Below are 22,071 nucleotides of genomic sequence, written 5' to 3' on the forward strand. Positions count from 1 at the left end.
AGCTTTATTTTTTTTTACATTCTGAGCAGCAGATACAGGACAATAAATACACAGTGCTATTTCTAACCACAGCTATCGCCTGTCAGTATCTCACAGAACAGGACACATCCTCCAAGTACTGTAATGTGCAAGAAGCAGCTACAGTGCTTTTTAACCTTCAGTACAGATTTAGTCATGCAGTGTGTCTGTTCTTTGGAGCATGTCTGTGAGAACTGTGACATCTCTACACTACTGATCTATTCTTACAGGGTCCTCAGTCAAGAGGATTTTTCCTCACCCCTCTCAGCTTGCTTTGACTAATCAGTGCAAAGCATAACTTCAGCTCAGACCTAGTGTTGTACAAAAAATGTGGTCCATTCTTACATTTTCACTTCCTTTTGCTTCCTTCACACTTAAATATAAGTGGCAACAGACTTCAAAATTCTCCTCTCTGAAGGCAGCAGATGCTGAATCCTATCTTAAGCGGGAGACAGGTATCTTAGAGTATAGTCCAATTTTAGCTGAAGCAGTGAACATGTTTACTTCTCAAAAAAATCTACTTTTTGGGAACCCTTGTAAGTCAGCAAAACATATTGCTTTTACAGTTGAAAAGCTTCCTACAGGCCCAACTTATTTAAAAGAGATCGGTTGATTCTGCTCCAGAAGAGGTTACACTTCTGCCATTATGCCTTTTTGTCAATTAGTACATTAAAACATGACTAAGTTTGTCTTCCCTCTCTGAAAGCAGACGGGGAGGTAGAGAGAAGCAGGAAGGGAAAGGGAAAACCAATAATCTTAAACTTTAATCACACAGCAGAAACTTAAGGTTTATTTCATAGAGGCTGAATAAGGCGAAATCAAAAGTTATATCCAGAACTTTAAACAATCAGTACTTTTACTTACTGCAAGTTATAGTTTTCAGCTACACAGAGTAGTAACAATGATTACAGAAATAATACTTTAACAGAACAGAAAAAAAGCATGGGCTTGCTGTTTAACACAAGAATTTACTCTGTGCATGTTACTTGTATGTATTTTGTGCATTTGTGTTTTCTCCTTCCTGTACATCTTGAGCTTCAAAAGTAGACACAGTCAAGTTTTCCCATTAGATTTTCCCATTGTCCTCTTTTTTACACCAGAAAAATAATTGGTACTGAAGCATTATGGAGCAATGAGCCAAACTGAGGTTGATTTTTTCCCCCCATCATGTTCCTCCAAAGCCATAATAATCACCGTTGTCTCCTTTTATTGTCCTCCTTGACCTTCCAAAGGATTAGTTCCATACAAGCAATTGCATCTTCCCTGGAATTATGACCATCAACTAGAGGAGAACAAAAAAATTAGAAGTGCTAGATTATGTATTTCTTTATAAGAGCAGTAGCTTTGTTTATGAAGCTGAACAATTGTTGAGAATATTAAGACAATACTTGGTATTCAGACAGTTTTTGGTGCAACTTCTCACTACCAGGACTCAAGGTGATAACCACATACTTCTAGTAGTCCAGTATTGTCTGGCAATATTCAGTTTCCCACCACATCCTCCAGCTTCAATATCCAATGGAGTCTGGATTAGTAACCTGAGTATCCAACATAACTGTCTTTGGAAAATCAGCCTCTCCAAGTCATGTACTTTCAAAGCAGAAGTTGAAAGAGTAACAGATGACAAGCTGATTTTGCAACTAGATGGTAAATTTCTACCTTGGTTAATTAAGGACAATCTATGTGTCCTGATCTACTGAAATGCTCCACAAAATCTGAAAAGAATGGAGTTAAACGATTTAAATTATATATGGTTATACATTTTTATTACATGTTTAGTCAAAGCTTAAAAAGTCAACAACTTACAAGTTTACACGTTTTATACAATTCCCATAACTACAAAAAGTACAGTAGAAAGGTTTTAATGCATTCTGGCTGGAAAACAGTGTTAGTCATCCAAACAAGAAATGCATACAGTCCTCTCGTTAGTTGGCACTTAATGTAGGCATGAGAACATCCTTCCTAAAATTAAGTCAATACAAGAAAATGCTGGCTGCCAGGATAATGGTAGTTAACTACTGAAAGTTCTGAGCACTCCCTACTGAAAGTCAAAACTGCATGTTGGGGGTCTCCTAGCAACTTTAAGATAGATGGAGAATAGACCTACTATATTCAGCCATCATCTTCATAAACAGAAATTTGACACAGTGTCAAACTGTCACATTGACTAATTTGAATACGTGTACCTCATGAAATCCTATATGAGCTGATCAAAGGAAATCTAAATTCTGTATTGTTTAAGTTATGTTAAACAAAGAGACCATTTCGAATATAGAAGTTTTAATAAAGGTACAGAAGACCTCAGATAAACAGGTCTGGGACAGGGGCTGGTTATTCAGGAACCAAAAAAGTTGAGGAAGAATCTGACAGCATACAGTTCAGCATTTTCACTTGAAGGTCGCAAAATGCCCTCCCCATTCTATGTTTCTGAGCTAGTGACTCAAAACCAAAAAGGTATTGCTTCTTTGCACTATAGCAGTGCATTACTGCACAGATTCCAAATCTAGCAATCCCACAACTGCTTTGGGCAGTTATTTGTTGTCCAGGATGCTTCACTGATAAAAGCAAATATGAATCTGCCAGTTTATTAGATCAAATTAAATTGAGTATCTAAGATCAGATTAAAACCAATTATCTAGAATGGCATGGTCAATGCAAAATATATCTGTCAAATGCAATGTTTCATAAGTATTACATGCACGCTGTGGAAAAGATTTGATTTGTCTTTGACAGCCAGTCAAGAAATTTACTACGATTTTACTACTGAAGACGCCAGCTGAAGAGCTCCTGTATCAGTTTGGATAAGCAAGTGAATCTTGAAACAGATGTTAGCCTCATGACACTATCTTCAGAATGCCCCTTCTACAAGAGAAAGAAACTGGAACACTTTTGTATGGTGAACACTTTGACATCCAACTGTACTGGGGGGTAATGAGTGAAAGGCCGTGTGGCACTTAGCTGCCATCTGGGGCTAAACTACACCACCAATCATCTTACCCTTCAGGTATATCCTCTGCTTTTACTATACTATTGAAGTAAAGGTATCCAAGACAAAGCTTTAAATGATAGCAAGTGTATTACTACTTTTTCAGTCTTCTGGGTTATTCCTGTCTCCCATTTCATGATGCAATATACCAACTGCGTAATAAGAACCTCTGCTCTTACCATCATCTTGATGAATTCTCCTGAGGTAGTCAGCCGTTAAATTTCTAAGTGCTCTTTTGTGAGGCAAACCTAGCCGATGAGGAAACAGTACTGATGTGTCCACTACTGTGTCATGAATTAGCTGGAAAAGAGCAGAGGCCACAGTAATGATTACACATCCAGTTAAAGTCTTGCACCTCCTTTATTTATTAACGGAATCCCATCTAGCATCTAAACCATTTCCTTTCTCAGTAATATGCCCAAACTAATCCTTGAGCCGCAAACAGTAGGTTATCTGTCTTGTGTTCCTCTATGTATTATAGAATGGCAAACTGTGGGGCAAGAACTGTGGAAAAATTGTGCTTTGCATTGATTTCTGTACACTGCATTGACATTTATTCACTAGTTGTGTATATATACAGTGAATATGATTAATTCTGGTTTTAGATAGCCAATACCATACTGCAAAGTCTCACTTGCTTTGGTGTTTAGATATGACTAGCAGGGAAGCCTGTCAAGGCTAAATTCTAATTCCTTCATTAGTAATAACCACAGAATGGTTGAGGTTGGAAGTGACCTCTGGAAGTCATTTTGTCCAAATGCCCTGCTCGAGCCATCTAGAGCCAGTTGCCCAGAAACATGTCCAGATGGCTTTTGAGCATCTCCAAGGTAGAAGACTCCACAACCTCTCTGGACAACCTGTGCCAGTGCTTGGTCACCCTCACAGCAAAAAAGTGTTTCCTGACGTTCAGAGGGAACCTCCTGTGTTTCAGTCCATGCCCACTGCCTCTTGTCCTGGCACTGGGCACCACTGAAAAAAGCCTGGCTCAGTCTTGTTCACACCTTCCCTTCAGGTATTTATATACATTGATAAGAGCCTTCCTGAGCAGCTGGTTGTTTCTTATGGAATATTGTTGCCTTTGATATTTAATAGCATAATCCATGCATTTCTGGTACCTAAGGTAATTACCTGACAGGCAGCATAATTGTTTACAGAAATTCTAAGAGCAATTAGTAATACTAATTCTTAGTATTACTTGAATTGTCACTGCCTTTTATGCATTTGCCAGGATGAGTTCAGCAAGATCAGAAAACATACAATTCTAGGTTTCTGTGAACCCAGAAATAAAGACAATATTATTCAGTGGTGATGTACAGTTGCATAGTTAGAAGCACAAAACAGCAAAGCAGGAAGCCCAAATGTCAGAATCTTTACTATACTGTGTTTTGTATACACATCTCTTCCTTCTCCAAATGTAATGTTATCTTTAATACAGCTATCATTTAACAATCGCGTACATTTCATTTTTTTCACATATGTTGATCTGCCAAAATGCAAAATTCTTTTCCTTTCTGAAATTGATTAGAACACAGTAAAGACAAGTAGTCATCTCTTAAAATTGGCTTCAAACAGGTTATTTTACCTTGAGAGCAAATAAGTTATTTTCTAAGCTGTGTCCAATTAAAATTGTATCTGCACTGAACAAGTTTAGCAGTATTGCCTGTACACCCCGAAGAGATATTGTGGTGTTCTTCAGATCATCCTCCGTTACTCCAGAGAGTCTAAAGACAAATTTAGAAGAGCTTCATTAACAGAGACACTAAGAAATATTTAGAACAACTAGGTTTACAGTGGTCATTTCCCCAACATCTAAAGTTAATACTGGCCAGCTTTGAAATCACACAATGTTGAAGTCAACATAAGGCATTTTTTCCACTCTCTTCCTTTTTCACCTAGGTAGTGTAAGAAACTAAGCTAGGTGATATTAACTTAGCTTTACCACTACAAGTGACTGAGTCTGCTTTTTAAGCATGGACCAAAAGACAGGGCTCTGAGCAAACAAACACTGCTGTTGAAGAAGTAGGAACACATCATGTTGGTTCTCCTCCAACTTTTTTTACAGTGAGGCTCAAAACCTGTGTTTCTTCTCAGAGCAGTTGCAGGACTTCAAAGAACTAACAGGAATTGAAAACATGTCTTCCAGGTCTCAATGTCAAAACCCAATAGGAAGACCAAATACAAGTGATCTGCACTAAATACAGTCAAATCTTGTTAAGCAGTACCGTCTGATGGCCACAATGCATGGCTTATGACTATACTGCTTTTCTGTGAGACAACGTTTATAGATGAAATTTGCATTTGCTTCTATCCCCTTACGGAATTTAGCAAGTTCTGGAAGGTTTAACTTAATTTTTTTTTGAAGGAAGAGGAGAAAAAGTCTTCAAATGTGGAAAAAAATAAATTGAACTAGGCAAAGAGAAAAATCTTTCTTAATTGAGCCTGTAAGAACAAAAGCCTCATTCCTGATTGAAGGCCTTTGATTTATGTTACTAGAAATAGACATTTAAGAGAGGCATGTTTCTTCTTATATAGTTGTCTGCCAATTTATTAAGTCTAATCCTGACATATTATAGACTAATTAGCATACCTTTTATCGTAGTCTACAACTTTACCATCTGGTTTAACAAATGTATCATAGACAACCTGTAGCTTAGCATCGACCACTGTCACTCTAGTTAGTTCCAAGCCATGGGTTGTGTAACACTGAAGAAAAAAGTAAATTTAATGAGCATTTACACAGCAATGATGTTTTCTTACATTATGTAAGTTGTACAGAAAGCAGAACTGGCTACCAACTCAGATCCAAACAATTTTGCTCACTGCATATTCAACACTAAAAGTCCAGTCATGTAGAGTGACTAGTCAGATTGAAGGTCTAGTCATGTAGAGTGATAAGTCAGAGTTCTGCAGACCTCCGAGACATGAGTGCCAAACTCCTACAGCTAGGAAATTGCTTCATAAACAGCAAAATAGTTTTCTATTAACAGAACCAAACTTTTCAGGTTGCTCATACCGTCTCGCAGTCCAGAGCATATACACCATGGGTTCCATCAAAAGCCGGTGACTTAATTAATGTCTTCATGAAGCCTTCCATTCTCTCCCTTCTCCCATCATGAACATGAAGCTGCAAAGTTTCCGTTAGTATTTAAATGCAAGTTTGCTAGGTATATCTTACCCAAATTGCCAGACAATTTCTTTCTCTAACAGACTCAGGACCATATATATAATACTTCTTGTCAATATTTGCCACATAATTTACTAAACACTAGTAAAGTAAACCTAAAAGGCTTATACCAAACCATTCACAGAAAGCTATGGCCCAAGTCAAAAGGACACAGAAAGCAAAACTGAGACTGCATTATATAAGCCTTCTGAGAACATTTTTCCTACCTTTGCAATCTGACATCCAGCAGACCCAACTATTCCCTCACAACAGCTATAGCGCTTTTCCATGCCACCAGGAACTGCCAAAAAGAAGTTGAAAACTGGGCAGTTTTTGCAGCAACTAGCAATGGCAAAAACAAATCAGTACCCTCACTCCTTCTCTCAAATTTCTTTTTCATTTTCTCCGGAGACTGCACTATGGAAAGAAGCAAGTCCCACCTATGCCAAGATGACAAAGTGTACATTGTTCCCTCCTGAGACAAGGTTTTCATCAAAAAACAGAAATACCAATGAATTGGAGAGAGAAAGTTGTAGTATGCTCTAGAAGGTTCTCCCTGAGGGAAATATTTAATGTGCCTTCTGAGTATTTAAGGAGTCTCTCGGAAAAGATTACAAGGTTCACACAGAAGTCAGTGCAAGGCCACACAATGAACATTTTTCTACCTTCTTCCCACATGGTTTTATTAACATCAGCTTTCCTAAAGCTAGGGCATATACAGAGAAAACAGGCTTTACTACCTAGTCACATTCCCAAAAGAACAGCAGAATGTATCTCAGCTGAACCTTGTGCAAAAAGTTTCATAGTCTGATCTTGTTCAGTTTTGACATGAGATGTTGTAACTTTTAACACCTTCCAAAGACTGAATGCCAAGGATACCTACCTTTTTGTTCCAATACTCTACCAGAATGATAGTTGCATTCTTCTATACGTCTATGTTCCCCCGAAGAAGTAACAGCATATACTTCGCCACACCTACAGCACACTCTTTTGAAAGCTAAAAAAACCCCAATAAACAGAGCATATTTCCCAGCTGGCTTGCCATAAAGTTAAAAAATGCTGAATCGAAGTATAAAAAAAAAATATCTATGTGAACAGTAATTCCAAGAGCAGAGTATCAATACACAAACACCCTCCCAAGACTAGCCATGTATAAAAAAACCCCCAAGTTCCTCTATAGCACAATAAGAAATTCAAGTGTACCTGCAACATCTTCAATTACCATGTTGAAACAAAAATTTAAAAAGACCTATGAAGCTTCATGCTTTAGTTATGAAAGCTTGCAAATTCACTTGTAGTTCAGACACTAAATATGGAACACTGATGTAATGTATGATTTTGTACCCGTGTATTTTACTGTCCTGTGACCACTGACTGAAATTTAATTTTGTTGCAGTCTAGTAGGCACTTACCGTCATATCCAGCATTTTTTACAACCCCAGTAAGTACAGCACTACCACTTTTTTCAGGATTTTGTCGAGGGAAGTTATTTTCATTCAATTGTTCCTCAGTCAGAAGATAATCTTTTAGAAGTTCATATAGAGCACCACCTGTAAATGCTAAAAAAACCCAACCAAAAACCTAAAAGTAAACAAACCCAAAGCTTAAGCAATATTAGAATGTAAGTAGCACTTAAATATCCTAGTACTTCCAAAATAAAACAAAACTGAAATTACAAGATGTGCACTATAGTTTACACGCAAAAACTATAAGCTTGTACCTCACAGCAATTAGAAGTGATGAGAGGTGAAGCATTATTCAAAACAAAGACACTAAACAATAGGGATGTTAATTCACTAGCTATCCCAGAAAGGCTAGGCATGCAATACTAAAGAACATGCTCTTTTCATACAAAAGTTCAACATTTTTCCCTTAAGAATCAGCCTTCAGATATAAACAGGGAATTGTGTTGGAAACCCTTGCAGTGGCTAATAAAGCTTGACCAAAAACAGACAACATGTTCATTCTGAAATAAGCCCATTTATAGGCTAAAATGGAGAACTGACATCTTCCTTCCCCCTTTACCTTTCTCTTCCTCTGACTTTATGGATCCAGCACCACTGGAATATCTGCTGTTACTAAGTCGTCCTGAAGGCAGGAAAACATTTTTAGCATTTCTTCTCAATTTTAAATTTCCTGTTAATATCCTAATCAAATGTTTATAAATCAAAACACCAATTCATTTCAGTGATATATTTCTACAAAAGGATTTAAATATGCAGAAATATCTTTAGTAAAGTTAAGCTAAATAATCCTTTTAAGACATTTCTCTGCTGTTCTAATTTCTACACTTACAACCCACTTAAAATCTTCATTGAAAGCAAAACTACCATGATCTCTCAGCTTTTTGAGAGTCTTCACAGCAAAATTCAGGTACATTTTTTTACTGCCAGAACGATCATAAACAGATTGCTCTTCTGTCAGGGCCTATATTTAAAAAAAAGAAAAGAGACTGAGTGTTAGTAGAGTACTGTATGTTTGACAAAAAGCACTGCCATTTAGAATCTGAGATTCTGAACCTAGAGGTAGATACACATGCAAGTAGTGTCCTAAATGTGAAGTGCAAGAGGAGACACAAAGTCAGATGGATGAGACACCTAGAAAGACAAATTCAGTACTTATGAAGCAAAGATCTGTGGGGGAAATCAGTGCTCCAACTCAGAATTTAAATCTAATCCTTGTGGAAATTTGAACACTCTTAGGGTAACCGTTCCTGTGGCTACAGACAGTTTTTTCTGATCCTGCTTCAAAGGAGGCACTATTACTTTTTTAGGTCAAGAAATGTTTCCTTAATTTTCTTTCTGTAAATTCAAAAGAAAGAAGTGAAAGGAAGCTCCAGCACCTTTTAACTATGAAGCAGCACACTCGAAACAAGGAGTATGCTCATTAATCTTCTGGGGGAAGAAAAATGCTTCTTCCCTGGTTTTATTTCACTGTTTACACTATCTGTGTAGTCAACAAAAGAGAAGCTCATTTCAGGCATAAACAGTGCCTTCTAACAATCACTACAGCAAGTACAGTTCCCAAGTTACAACCTCTAAGCAGAGAAAAAGAGAAAGTGGAGAACTGATGAAGCTGAGAAGTAACACAGGAGGAAGTTAAAGGGAAGGTAAAAGAAACATTACCTAGTGAGAATGAAAAGTCAGGCATACCAAGGTATGCTGCATAATACAGAGAACACACAGTAAATGGCAGAGTAGTAACATCTGATGTTTTACAAGCTTTCATTCAATGTATAATTAAATACACACACAAAGTCTTACCAGGACACCTCCAGAAATTATTTTAATTTCTGCATGCAAGAAATTCAGATCACCTAAAGCTTAAGCTTGGGATATTTGTGCCTGTCAGACCATATCTGTTGGCTATAAGCTTGAGTAGCACTTGGTGTGCTGTAAACAGTAAACACAAGATCAAAGGCTCAAAATTATTGAGAAATTTATGGTTGTTCTTCAAACATGTTTTCTTCCTGTCCTGAATAGAACTCAGTCATTACTGGAGGCTTCCTGGAATGTAATATTCACAAGAAGATTTTTGTTTTGCATTTGCAAAAGAAAAACCTTTCCTTTTTAATACTAAAATAACATGTCTTTTTGGAAGCTAATTAGCAGTGCTAAAGACAAATATTTTTTGTTTGAGAAAACTGAAACTGATTGATAAGATCAAGTACATTTTAATTTCTGCTTACTGAAATGTCTGAAGTATTTGCCTTAAAGAATTAATCAAATAAAAAACACCACCACCACATTGTGCAAGATAAGACCTATGGACTTAATTCAGAAAAGGAATTTTAAAGATCTATAAAAGATTACAAACCTTGTCAAAAGCCTCATTCACTGTGCTACAAATTTTGAAGCATTCTGCAAAAAAAACCCTGACATATCGCTGTCTTGTCTCCAGTGGTACTTTGGATCCTGATTCTGGAATGGAGGGCCTTTTCTGAGTAGAAACCTTAAAAAAACACAAAAAACCCCATACTAATGTGGTCAATATGTAACAAATAGCCCAAAGAACTAAAACCAGTTCAGACATTCTTTTGCCCATCCTTGAAGAAAAAAAAGAAAATAAGAATCAAACATTGCTGAATAGCTATTTGGAAAACTGGAGTTGCACATGACAGGGAGCCAGAAACAACCATCAGAAATAGCAGCTATAGAGGTTTTCGCTGCTTGAACTAAACAAAGTCGTCTTCTGCTCAAAGTTATGTGAAGTATTAAAACTATTTTTTTAACTTCTTTTTTCTTAGAGAAAGTTCAGTCCTTCAGCAAGCACTAGAAGTTCACTTATGATTTAAGTCATGCTCTCCATCTGGCCTTTATTTCAGGCAGTACTTCAGAGTATAAACTAAGGACCCAATGAACTAGACTGAAAAAAATGAGTTTATTTTTAGGAACCGATAGCCTTTGTTAGACAATGCAATGTAGAGGTTTTGCTTATCACAATATGCTTAAATCCTGTGCTTGATTTTAAAATAATCACCACATTCAAAAAATCTGGCAGTAAGTTAACCACAGTACCATCACACCCAAAAAGGTCCAGTTAAAGATGCATTGCGTGTACCAAACAAAGAGTAATATGTCTATACCACATTCACTCACTAAGGAGGATCCTTTAAGAGCAGCATTTAAATGTGTGTGCCACGCATTTAAAGGAGAAGGTAGTTTTTGCATAAAGGGAACAAAGGCAATGTGTATCATTGTCACAACTTAGTCTCACCATTATTGGGGCATGCAGTATTCTAGTTAGGAAACAAAAAGGTACATACTGGACATACGAAGCACGAAGTAATCTGTACTTAATATCCTAGAAAAATGTCAATAACCAAACTGACTGAAGCCATAACATTTGACATTTTTAATTAGCAAGCAAAACTCTGATCTTGTAATTTATCTGATCTCAGGAATCTTCAGTGACCCCTGCTTTAAAAAAAGCAAGGTTAGAGTAGTTTTTCTGAGAACGTTACGATACTCTGCCACTCGAAATTACAAAGCAAAGTTGGCACTAACAAACCAAAATATGTGTGCATTAACTTTTTGACAAGTTCCTGAAAACCCTTTAATTTATAAGGGTACCTCTCTTGAAGCCAAAAAAAGCCTTTCATCAGATATCATCTGCACTATACATGGCAGGAAGTTTTAAGGAAAAATAACCAACACACAAGCATGACTCAACTGAAAACGAACTACTAAATTCTCCTATCACAACCACTTGATTAACTATTTACATATATATATAATTGCTTACATTTGTGTAGTGCTGCCTATTACAACCAAGGAATATGAAAATACAACTTGCATAGCAACTTGATTAAAGCACACAGGAAACAAAGTAATTTTTTTTAAAAGCTATACTGGTATATCACATTACTGGGTCTACATTATAAAATACTGTTTGAAATTAATTGCAGTTTTTCCACTTCTGTTCCCATTCATATATCCAAGTTCTGCAGCAGTAACTCTACAGTACCTTGCATGGCATAAGAGTAGTCCTTTTGAATGAACTAACAGAAAGCCCACACCGCATTGCTGTTGCAATATTTCCTTTCGGTAGTATATGCAGTTGACCACTGCTGGTTTCAATGGGCTGAACTTCAAGCAAATTCAAAGAGGCTGAAACACACAGAAGATACAGACTGAATCTAAACTCTAATGATAAGCTTTATTATTTCAGTCACATTAATCTGGAACACAGGTATTTCACAGCTCTTTTGTTAAAGCAGGGTAAAAGTAAACTAATGCATGGAAGCAAACCTGCAATGTCAGGAAACACATTAAGACTTCACTTGTGCCAATAGGTTTTATACAAAGTGTTCTCAGTATTTTTGAGATCATACATCAGTTTGAAGACATTAGAATAAAGCAGCCACACAAGTCAAGTTAAAAGCTATTTTCAAGTTGTAATGACTATGCTTTTTAAACACCTACTTGCCTGCCTTCCCTGTCCCTTTCCCCTCCCCCACAAAAAGCACAATAGCAAGAAAAAAAAATGAAAACCACCATTCTAACCTCATCTTCCAGTGCAATCATTAAGTGCCTTGAAGTACTGCTTTGCCTTTTTAAAGTCAGGAAAGCTACAGATCTCAGAAATAAAAATTTGTCATGAGATTCTGGAGCCATCCTTGCAGTCTCCCTGCTTAACTTTATTTGCATCAGTACCTATTATACAGCAAGACACATTTGTACAGCATGAGACACACTAATCCGTTTTACTGTTATTCAGAAAGAATGCATACACTGGCAGAATGACTCAATTTTATGTGAAGATGTTTTATAGCATCTGTAATAAAAACACATGAATGAAACTAGGAAGCAGTATTTTATTAATTTAATTGCTAGGTAGGCCACTTCATAAGCCTACGTTTAAAGTGACAGTAGAACAACTGGAGGGGAAACACTGTTTAACTAGTATTAAATGCTGAAAATAACTTCTACTCTAGGATTTTTCACATATGAAGGAGAATTTAAAGGAAGAACATAGGATTTTCAAATCACAAGATTTAACAAATTGTTTCAGAAGGTCTGAATGCTTCAGGTTAGAAACCTAACAGTTGATACCAGTACTAAAAGGAAACTCACCAGATTTCTTTTTTTATTCTTTCAACTCATGTATCAGAAGACTTTCAACAAAACAAATGTTTTTCAGGATTTTGGTCAAAACTGTACATGTTCAAAGAACTTAGCACAAAGTACTTGTCCCCTTTCCACTACAGCTACCAAGACTTCAAATATAACCTTGTAGTTGGATAGGGCATCTATCTGCACAAGCTAAGTGCTCACCATCATTCCACTCACAGCTAACATTCACCACAACAAGACGAACACATTCAAGCGATGCCTAATCGAAGCAAAATGAAGTTTAGTTTGTCAAACCTACGGATCAAGCTGTCATACCCACTGGTCCAATGCTTTGAAATTGAGTAGCTGACAATCCAGATGTAGTTTTCTTCTGTTCAGAAGTTGTAGCAATAAAAGCTTGTCTCCTTTTAACTGCACCTGCAAACTCCATTGCCTCCCAGCGTGCCTGCTGAATTTCTGCATTACGACCCTGCTGCCAAGGAGACGCTTTGAAAGGCACCATTTCATTTTTGTTATGTACCTGATACGCACATACACAAAACCAGAGTTAACATTCAAGCAGTTCCAAATCACAGCAAGATGGTGTTAAAGTTAACACACTGCTTCTTAAAACTGAATTTTGCTATCAGGTTCAGAGCTCAGCATGCTGTCCCTGGAAGGAAAGTGCCAAGCTGAAAGAACTCAGGGGTGGTAAAGGGGGCTTAAAGAATTATGCCTGCTATTAACATTGCCACCTAAAGCACTGTAAAAGCAGAGAAAGCAACAGCCACTTTAGGTTTCCAAGTGCTGTATGTGTAATCTCATGGTACAAGCCTCCACTCCAAACTAACTTTTCTATACTCTTTAGTCTCAGCTGCCCTGGGCAGCAGCAGCGTACTTCACCTGCATCAGGAACCAACTCTAAGTACTACAATATTTGCTACAACTTTTAACAGAAGAGTCAATGAGACATTTGTTCTAATTGATTTCAAAACATTTTTACAATTAGATTACAAGACTCAGCCAACCTGAAGTTCAACATGAGTCTACAGATATTAAATAAAGCTATGTTGACCTTCAGTTTATTACAAGATTATAACTCACATCAAATTTTGCCGTGTGTGCAATTCTTCTCTTTTGTCCAGGAACATTTACTTTGTTTTCTAGTAAACTGAGATCTACATTTCCTCCATAAGCCTATTAAAAACAAGAACAGACTATTTAGACCAACTGTTATGAAGCTCTAGACTTCGGCAATATCCTCACGACCCATTCACTCCGATGTTTCAGGATATTCAGTCAAATAACTCACCAGGAAAATTACAATTCCACCAGTATTAGACAGTTACTTTACATTTAGAACAGTTAAGCCACAGTGCTTTGAAGCTGAGGCAGTGGTACTCAAAGTTCTTACATGTGTTTATAAGAACAGGAGACTACCGAATACACAACTGTCTCTCAAACTTTGCTTATTACAGTAAAAGTAAAAATGGCTACCCCATGGCAGGGAGCTATTCAGATCAATTTTGCACTGCAGGAAACATACAGATCACCCATTGTCAAACTAGACTAGCAAGTAATAAGTGTTCCTTATGACTTTGTCTACTAGCGTTGAAGGCTCAAATATTTAACCTTTACTAGCACACATTGTAGAAGGAATATGTGAACTTGACTATATATCACATCCCACCCTCATATGCTCAGAAGAAAACCCAAGCACTGAAAGGGAAACAAAATACCTGCTTATTATTCTCCTTCCTTTGTGCTTCTCTTTCAAACTCATCAAAAATTCTCCTACACTCCTCTAAAGGATCATCTGATTCAGAGAGCTCTGTGTCCTCCCCACTGGGTTCCACTTCCTCAGCAGATGAACTCTGCTGAGTTATTTCACTTTCTTTCTTGTTTAGGTAATAAGTTGGATATGGGTGTGTATCTTCTGGGCTATCATTACCCCCATTTTCTTCTATGCTTTGGCTTTCCTCTGTATCTATTATTATTTCCTTGTAAGGTCTTTCAGTTGTAGTTTTATCTTTTGATGAGTGACTAGTACAAAAGACAGACTGTGTTAGTCTTCTGCTGCTCACAGAGTCTTCATTAGTAGTATGCTCCTGAACAAATGCTTCAACCAACATACTAGTTTCTGCATTCCCTTCCTTCAGAATTCTGTTCTGCATGCCTGCCTCGATAGAAGCAGCTGAAGATGTATGTTTCACCTCACTATAAGCAAGGGCATCTCTTTCCTCCAAAACCTTCAATGTATCAGTGTTTACATCAGGCAAATAAATCTCATTTGCTTTTGGAGAAACATTGCCTAGTTTTTCAGACTTATTTAAACCTTTGCTGTTCTTCTGCAAAGCAATCATTTTCTCTGATTTTTCTTCTGTACATCCAAGAATGTCTGCTATAGCACTATCATGTAATTTTTCTGCACATATTACAGTATCCCGTTCTTTGTTCCTGTTTGTACAGTTCCTACTTATTCTTGGCTTTTTATTAACAGCTTGTGGTGGCACATCAATGACAAGATCACATTCATCGTCAGATTCTTGAAGTTTTATTTCAAGTCTCACTGGGGAAGAGTTTCTTGACCTCTTTGTGAGTACGTGCCTACTCCTAAATGGAGACATCTTTGAATTCCCATCCTGATTTTCACAGGGAAATACTTCTGTTGGCTTACACTGCTGCTTAGCATTTTCATCCTCAGTTGTTACAGAAAAGATAGAGAGACCTGCAAAATAATTTTGTAGAAGGTTATTTTCAAGAACAGTTGCTGGACAACTATTATCAACAATGTATTTTTCTAATTAAGAAACAACAGCCATTATTTATATACCAGGAAACTGAAACCAGATGACATGCACATGCTAAAAAAAATGCAATGGTTTCCTTAGGAGAAAGTATCTTACTTTAAGATCATTTTCAAGGGGAAAAGTGTTTATAATCATTTAATTGGGAAGACTGTATTGTGAGAGTTCCTTTTGTTTCTTGATTTCATTTTTGACTCAATCTATTGCTATTTTAATCCTTTTGAGTTTTTGTAAAGCAGCTGCCTCTCTTTGAGGAAAGACAGCTATGACCTTAAATTACGTCATCCTAAACTGCAACCTACAGATGTCAGCTGAGGAAAAAGAAATAATCTATTTTATTAATTATGCTCAAGACTACAAGTCTCATTGTCCCAAATACCCAGTAACATTTCAAGCCAGGCGTATTTATAATTGTACACAAACTTTAAGCAGCCTTGAAAGTAAAATTTTTCAATTGCAGATTTAAGCAACTAACAGTTATCTTTTTTGCTTTTATAGGCTGTAAACTGCCTACCAAAACTCAACCTGACACTTTCTAAAGGCACTATCTCCATCCTCACATGGATATTCTGGCAAATCACAAAATGTAGTGGTTATTTCCCTCCCAAAATTTCATTAATTGTATACAGACCCTGTCATCCAAGAGATCCGTTAGCATCAGTCATGTATTTTAACAACAAAGCTATTTACATTGTCATTTAAAAACACGTCACCATTTGATTTCAACAATGATTGTATCAGTAATTACAAAACATTTCAGGGAAGTGCTAGAAAGTCACATTTTGTTAGTGAATGGGATCCTTTCCAGGTTACTCAAAAATAAGTAATTTTGGCATTAACACAATAACAATACACTAAAATGGGGTAGCACCACAAAGCCTCACTACCCTGTTGTTGTGGGTTAACCCTGCCTGGCAGCTGAGCCCCACACAGCCGCTCTCTCGCTTCCCCAGTGGGATGGGGCAGAGAACCAGAAGGGTAAAACCAAGTAAACTCATGGGTTGAGATAAAGACAGTTTAATAGGTATAGCAAAGTTGTGCACACAAGCAAAGCAAAATAAGGAATTAATGCACTACTTCCCATCGGCAGGCAGATGTTTAGCCACTTCCAGGAAAGTAGGGCTTCATCGTGCCTAACTATTACTTCAAATGTCTCCCCTTCCTCCTTCTTTGTCCAGCTTTTATTGCCAAGCATACCATCATATGGTTTGGAGTACCCCTTTGGTTAGGCTGGGTCAGGTGTCCCAGCTGCATCCCTTCCCAACTTCCTGCCCACCCCCAGCCTACTTGCTGGCAGGGCAGGATAAGAAACAGAGAAGCCCTTGAGGCTGTACAAACACTCTTCAGCAATAACTAACACATGGGTCTGTTATCAACATTGTTTTGGTCAGAAACCCAAACTTAGTACCATACAGAGCTACAAAGAAAACTTACTGCATCCCAGCCAAAACCAGTACACCTCTCTACCTCAAAGAAATACTCTGAGCTGGTAACTGTTCTTATCAGAAATACAAACAATCTGAGAGAGGTAATGTTTCCCCACCTTTTATAGAGGTGAGATAGCATTTAGACCATGTAGTAATCCATGTTATAGGATTATTCTTTGACTAACTAGAGCCTGAGCGAACCTTGAGGGTTAAAGCTTCAAGCTTGCTAGAAATTGCAGAAGCCACTGAATGACAGATGTTGGTCACTTGAAAGGAAACATCTATGGACTCAGCTTTCAACAAGTCACATCACGCTGCACAGCTAGCTATCTGCAAAATCAGCAAGTGGAAGTCAGGAAGGGAATGACTCCACGCTGGTTTTTTTTTTTCCCTGACTGCCACAGATCTTAGCAACCATCAGATTATCCAAGTACTTCTTCCAGGCTGCAGTTCTGAATGCTCAAGGGCAGAAATCTTTGAGAAAGAAATAAAACATTACCATTCACATGTAACTGTGAAAACCCAGGTACTTATTGTGGAAATGAAAGCTCCTGCTGCACAGAAAGCGACTACATGCAGAGTGAGAAACTGCACTGTAACTGAAGTTTTGGCACTCCTGAGATGTGAAGGCAGAACATCAGTAGCATCTGCTTAAAAAACACAGACCTGACAGAGTAAGAGACACTCTGATGGCTCCCTGGATTACACACTTATCAAGCACCTCTTAAAACTATCAATGTAACCCACAGCAAACGATGTGGAAGAGACCAACACAAGTTCAAGGTAATTAGAAAGCAGCTACTTGTTTTTAATTATAAGCTTTTCAAGTCCAGTTTGGAAGCAGGTTGCTTTTTGCATTAACATAGGCTATTAGCATTGCTAAATTTTGTGGTTCCCATTTTAAAGTAATTTTAATACTCTGCCCCTCACCTCTCACACCCATTTGGTTTTATTGCCAACAGTTTGAACACACTACTATTTCTGCTAATGAGATCTAGCTTACAGTTGCCTGAAAACACTCGGTCATAAAAGGAACATGACAAACATCAAAAAAGCTAGCTACAAATCTTACTACTCATTACACTTATGTTGTGGTTTAACCCCAGCCAGCAGCTAAGCACCACGCAGCCGCTGCCTCACTCCCCCCAGCCCCCGCTCCCAGTGGGACGGGAGGAGAATCGGGAAAGAAGGTAGAACTTGTGGGTTGAGATAAGAATGGTTTAGTAACTAAAGTAAAATATAATACTAACAATAATAATAACAAAATATAATGATAATAGTAATGAAAAGGAATACAACAAAAAAAAAAGGAGAGAGGACAAAAGGAAAAAAACCCCAAAACCCAGTGATGCACAACGCAATTGCTCACCACCTGCTAACCAATGCCTGAGCAGCGATTCGCCCCTCCCAGCAAAGTCCCCCCTGTTTATGTACTGAGCATGACATTCTGTGGTATGGAATACCCCTTTGGCTAGTTGGGGTCAGCTGCCCCAGCTCTGCTCCCTCCCAGCTTCTTGCACACCTGCTTGCTGGCAGAGCATGGGAAACTGAAAAGTCCTTGGCTTAAGATAAGCACTACTTAGCAACAACTAAACCATCAGCGTGTTATCAACATCATTCTCACACTAAATCCAAAACACAGCACTGTACCAGCTACTAAGAAGAAAATTAACTCTATCCCAGCCAAAACCAGGACAACTTAAGAAGAAAGTGGAGCACCATGGGAGAGGCATACTAAAGCTTCAGGAGAAAATGCCAGTTATTCACTGATGTGCAAGCAGGCTCTTTGCATACTGCTAATCCTGGAAGCAAAGCAAGTGTCTTACAAAGATTAAAAGCAATTCATACTACAACTTCTGCTCTTCATTACAAGGGCTAAAGGTCACGCACCATGAAGGAAAGGCAATACCCTCCTACCAAGAAAGCAAGAAGTCACCAGCTTTTATTATACTATCACACAGCAGTTTAAGCAATCCTCCCAAGTCCAGCTTCCTGAAGCCTAACCCCAGGCACAAACACCAGTTTATATTCTAGTCCTAGCATTGTCACCACTGTTTGCCAAGGTGGGGGTGCTCAATATTTTTTTTTCCTCCTACGAGCAAAGACAGAGCAAGACTGTAAGGCCCGCCTGTCACGCCATTTCACTCTTCAGCTCTCACGCGCAGCCCTACAGCTCCTTATTTAACTACCCTTCCCAAACGGCAGGAACGAAGCCGTGCCCACGCCTCAGTGCCTTCGAGCACCTGCCACCACCACCCCTAACGACACCGTCCCCGCCCAGAACCGGCGGGATCCTGCTCCCTCAGAACAGCCTCCGAAAAGGCGCGGCGGGCCGGGCCGGGCCATCCTTCCCGCCATCCTCACCCCGGGAACGGGCGGCGGCAGGCCACGGAGCGGCTGAGGGCGGCTCCTCGCGGCGTGACGCCTCGTGCCGGTACCGGCAGCCAGGCCGCTGGCAGCCGCCTCCCACGGCGCCGTCGAAGGGGCAGAGAGACGGCCCGAAGCAGCTGGCGGAGCGCATCACCCGCCCTACACCGGCCCCCGGCGGCTGCTGCTGCTGCCGCCGCCGGCAGCAGCTGGGCGCGTGCTGAGAGAGCGCGGGAAGGCACAGAGCAAGCGCCTTGCCCGCCGGCTGCTCGCTTCAGCGCGACGCCGGCGGGGCGCGGCCCCAGCCGCCCAATGGGAGCGGGAGGGGTGGGGCGCGGAGGGGGCGGGGCCCCTAGCCCGCAGGCCCGCCCCCGCCGGGCGCCGTGAGGGAGCGGGAGGGGCTTGGGCGGCGGGGAAGGGGTCTGTGGCTGTCCGCGGTAGGAGCTGACGAAGGCGGAGGGGCCCGGGGCCCGGGGCCCTCCCGCAGCCCTCACGGCGGGGACCCAGCCCGTGAGGAGGCGCCTCGGCGGAGGGGATGAAGGCGTCAGTCGGTGTTTGCGGTGGCGGTGTGAGGAGCGAGCGTCCCGCCTCCACCGGGCCCCCGCTTAGGGAAAAGGAAGGAGCTGCCGGGGGAGCCGTGCAGAACAGCGGCTTCACGGCCGGGAGCCGCTACGGGCGGAGCGGTCCTTCCCGCAGCGCGGTTAGCGGAGCTGCGGTGCGGGTCTGCAGCCCTAAGTGGGGAGAAAAGATGGCATGTGGCACTGAGGGGGATACCTACTCCTTATGGGCAAGTACTGTTTTGTCCTCTGGGCGGGGTGCCCCGGCTGAAGGTGTTTATTTGTGAGCTAGGTATCCAGGATACCGTTAGGAGCACTTGGGTCCGGACAGCCGTCCTGCCCCAGCTGAAGGAGAACTACCCACCCGCCTACTGAGAGCCTTCCTGGGCTCTGTGGGCTGTAATGACCAGATCAGCCTCATCTGGAACAAGCAGTGCAGCCCGCAGCAGCTCATCGCTGAGAACAAATGTCAGGGTGAGTTCGTACCATGGGTCCATCTGTCCCAGTGCTCTGCCCCCAGCAGAGGCTAGGAGCCAGGTGGCTAGGGAGCTGTAAAAACAGAGCAGGAGTGTGCAGGTCTTCCCTAGAGTACCCTCCAGGCCTCTGCGTAGGGCGTTTGATGAGCTTGTCTGTTGAGTGGCATGCAATGGCTTGTCTAGTCTACTCACTACCCACTGCAAGGACAGCATCTGTTACGTACTTTGAAGCTGGCTCCTATGGGTTTCATTTGGTGCTCCTTGCTTTTATTACTGGAATGGGTAGTCAATTGCTACCTGTTTTATCTGTGGCACTCGGTATTTATCATAGACTCTCCCCTCCCACCAACGCATACTCTTTTCCAGCCCATTTTTACGGTTGCTGTTGTGGAAGCAGTTCCATACTTCCAATGATCCTTGTTGCCCTACCTTGAAACTTTTCTGGTTTTGTCTCTTGCTTTTGAGAGCAAGGGACCAGAACTGCACTCAGTATTCACAATGTGAATTAACTGGGAATTTGTGGAAGAGCACCATCATGTTTTATATGCTGTTCTGTATTCTTTTCCTATTAATTTTGGTAGGTTGAGTCATTGACACTGTCAGCTCATACAGGTGGGTTGAGCTTGAGTACCACCCCTAAGGCAAAACTTTAATTTCAGATAGTCAAGGACAATTTCAAAACATGGAAGACATGAAAATAACAACAAGAAAAAGAGCGAAGAAACTAACTGAAAATGGGCTGCTAATGTAACTGTTCCCTGCTGGCCAGCAACGTGGCTGGAAAAAGGAAATCTGCTCTGTCAGGTGGCAAAGAAGATAATAATTAAATACCGATATATAAGAAAGAATGAAGAAATCTTGCATTGCCATCTTGTATTTCTGCATTGTGGGACAAATTCTTTTCAAAACTGAAGTCATTATAGCTACTTCTGTGTGCAGGGTCCTGAAAGTTAATGGAAGAATTCCTGGGCTTTGAGCTGGCTTCAGAAGACCATGGCCAAGCAATTTTTCGAAATCAATTGCATTGCTTTGAAGACAATACATTTTGCCTGTAATCTGGAAACCCTAGGGTTTTGTGCCCCACTGCTTAAAACTCCTCTGTAGACCAGTCTCTACTTCGGATCCTGTGCTTCTCATTTCACTTTCCTTCCCCAGGTCGGAGTAGTGTCAACTGAAGAATTGTTGCTACTGTCTGGGAGTGGCAAAGACAGGTACGATAGTCTGGATTTGGGGCGGTGTGTAAAAAACAGAGGAAATAATAGAAAAACTGTGTTCTCTTAAAAGATCTACCAAGAGATCTTTTTTCTGTTAAAAATACCTGCGTTGCTGTTATTTGGGCTTGCCTGTTATTGTATACATACAAACAGTGTACAGGGCTGTTATGTACACAAACATTCCAAAATGCACATATGCTCCCATAACTTTCCCAAACAAAGGATACGAAAAAAAAAGTTAATTATTGCTCAAAAAAATCCTAATTTAAAAAGTAATTATTTTTCAGAGATCCATCACTACATTCCTATTTAGTGTGTGCCACTAATGTTGGATTGCTTGAATCAGTTTCAAGAAGTCACTGTGTTTCAGCTGTTCCTTTTTAACTTGAGGAATAATGTGGAGCTGTATTCTGGCCATGGTTGTATCTCATGGTGCTTGATTCTGAAGCAGTTAGTGTTTGCCTGCAAACATTTGTGATCCAATTTTGATTACACATCACTG

General features: G+C 40.0%; 1 protein-coding gene across 1 annotated transcript; it reads right to left on the reverse strand.

Annotated features, from left to right (window-relative positions):
* Window positions 1-719: 719 nt before the first annotated feature.
* LOC127027228 (RNA exonuclease 1 homolog) lies at window positions 720-19,476 on the reverse strand. The gene is made up of 16 exons (XM_050912819.1): window positions 19,320-19,476; window positions 14,461-15,449; window positions 13,826-13,918; window positions 13,058-13,262; window positions 11,634-11,776; window positions 9,984-10,118; window positions 8,498-8,594; window positions 8,193-8,255; window positions 7,580-7,726; window positions 7,051-7,164; window positions 6,395-6,468; window positions 6,018-6,128; window positions 5,592-5,707; window positions 4,587-4,725; window positions 3,184-3,304; window positions 720-1,300 (listed from the first exon to the last, which is right to left on the reverse strand). The coding sequence occupies exons 1-16, from the start codon at window positions 19,474-19,476 to the stop codon at window positions 1,209-1,211; spliced, it is 2,796 nt and encodes a 931-aa protein (XP_050768776.1). The 3' UTR covers window positions 720-1,208.
* Between the last annotated feature and the right edge of the window lie 2,595 nt (window positions 19,477-22,071).

The sequence above is a fragment of the Gymnogyps californianus genome, chromosome Z, assembly GCF_018139145.2.
Source record: "Gymnogyps californianus isolate 813 chromosome Z, ASM1813914v2, whole genome shotgun sequence".
Taxonomy (NCBI): domain Eukaryota; kingdom Metazoa; phylum Chordata; class Aves; order Accipitriformes; family Cathartidae; genus Gymnogyps; species Gymnogyps californianus.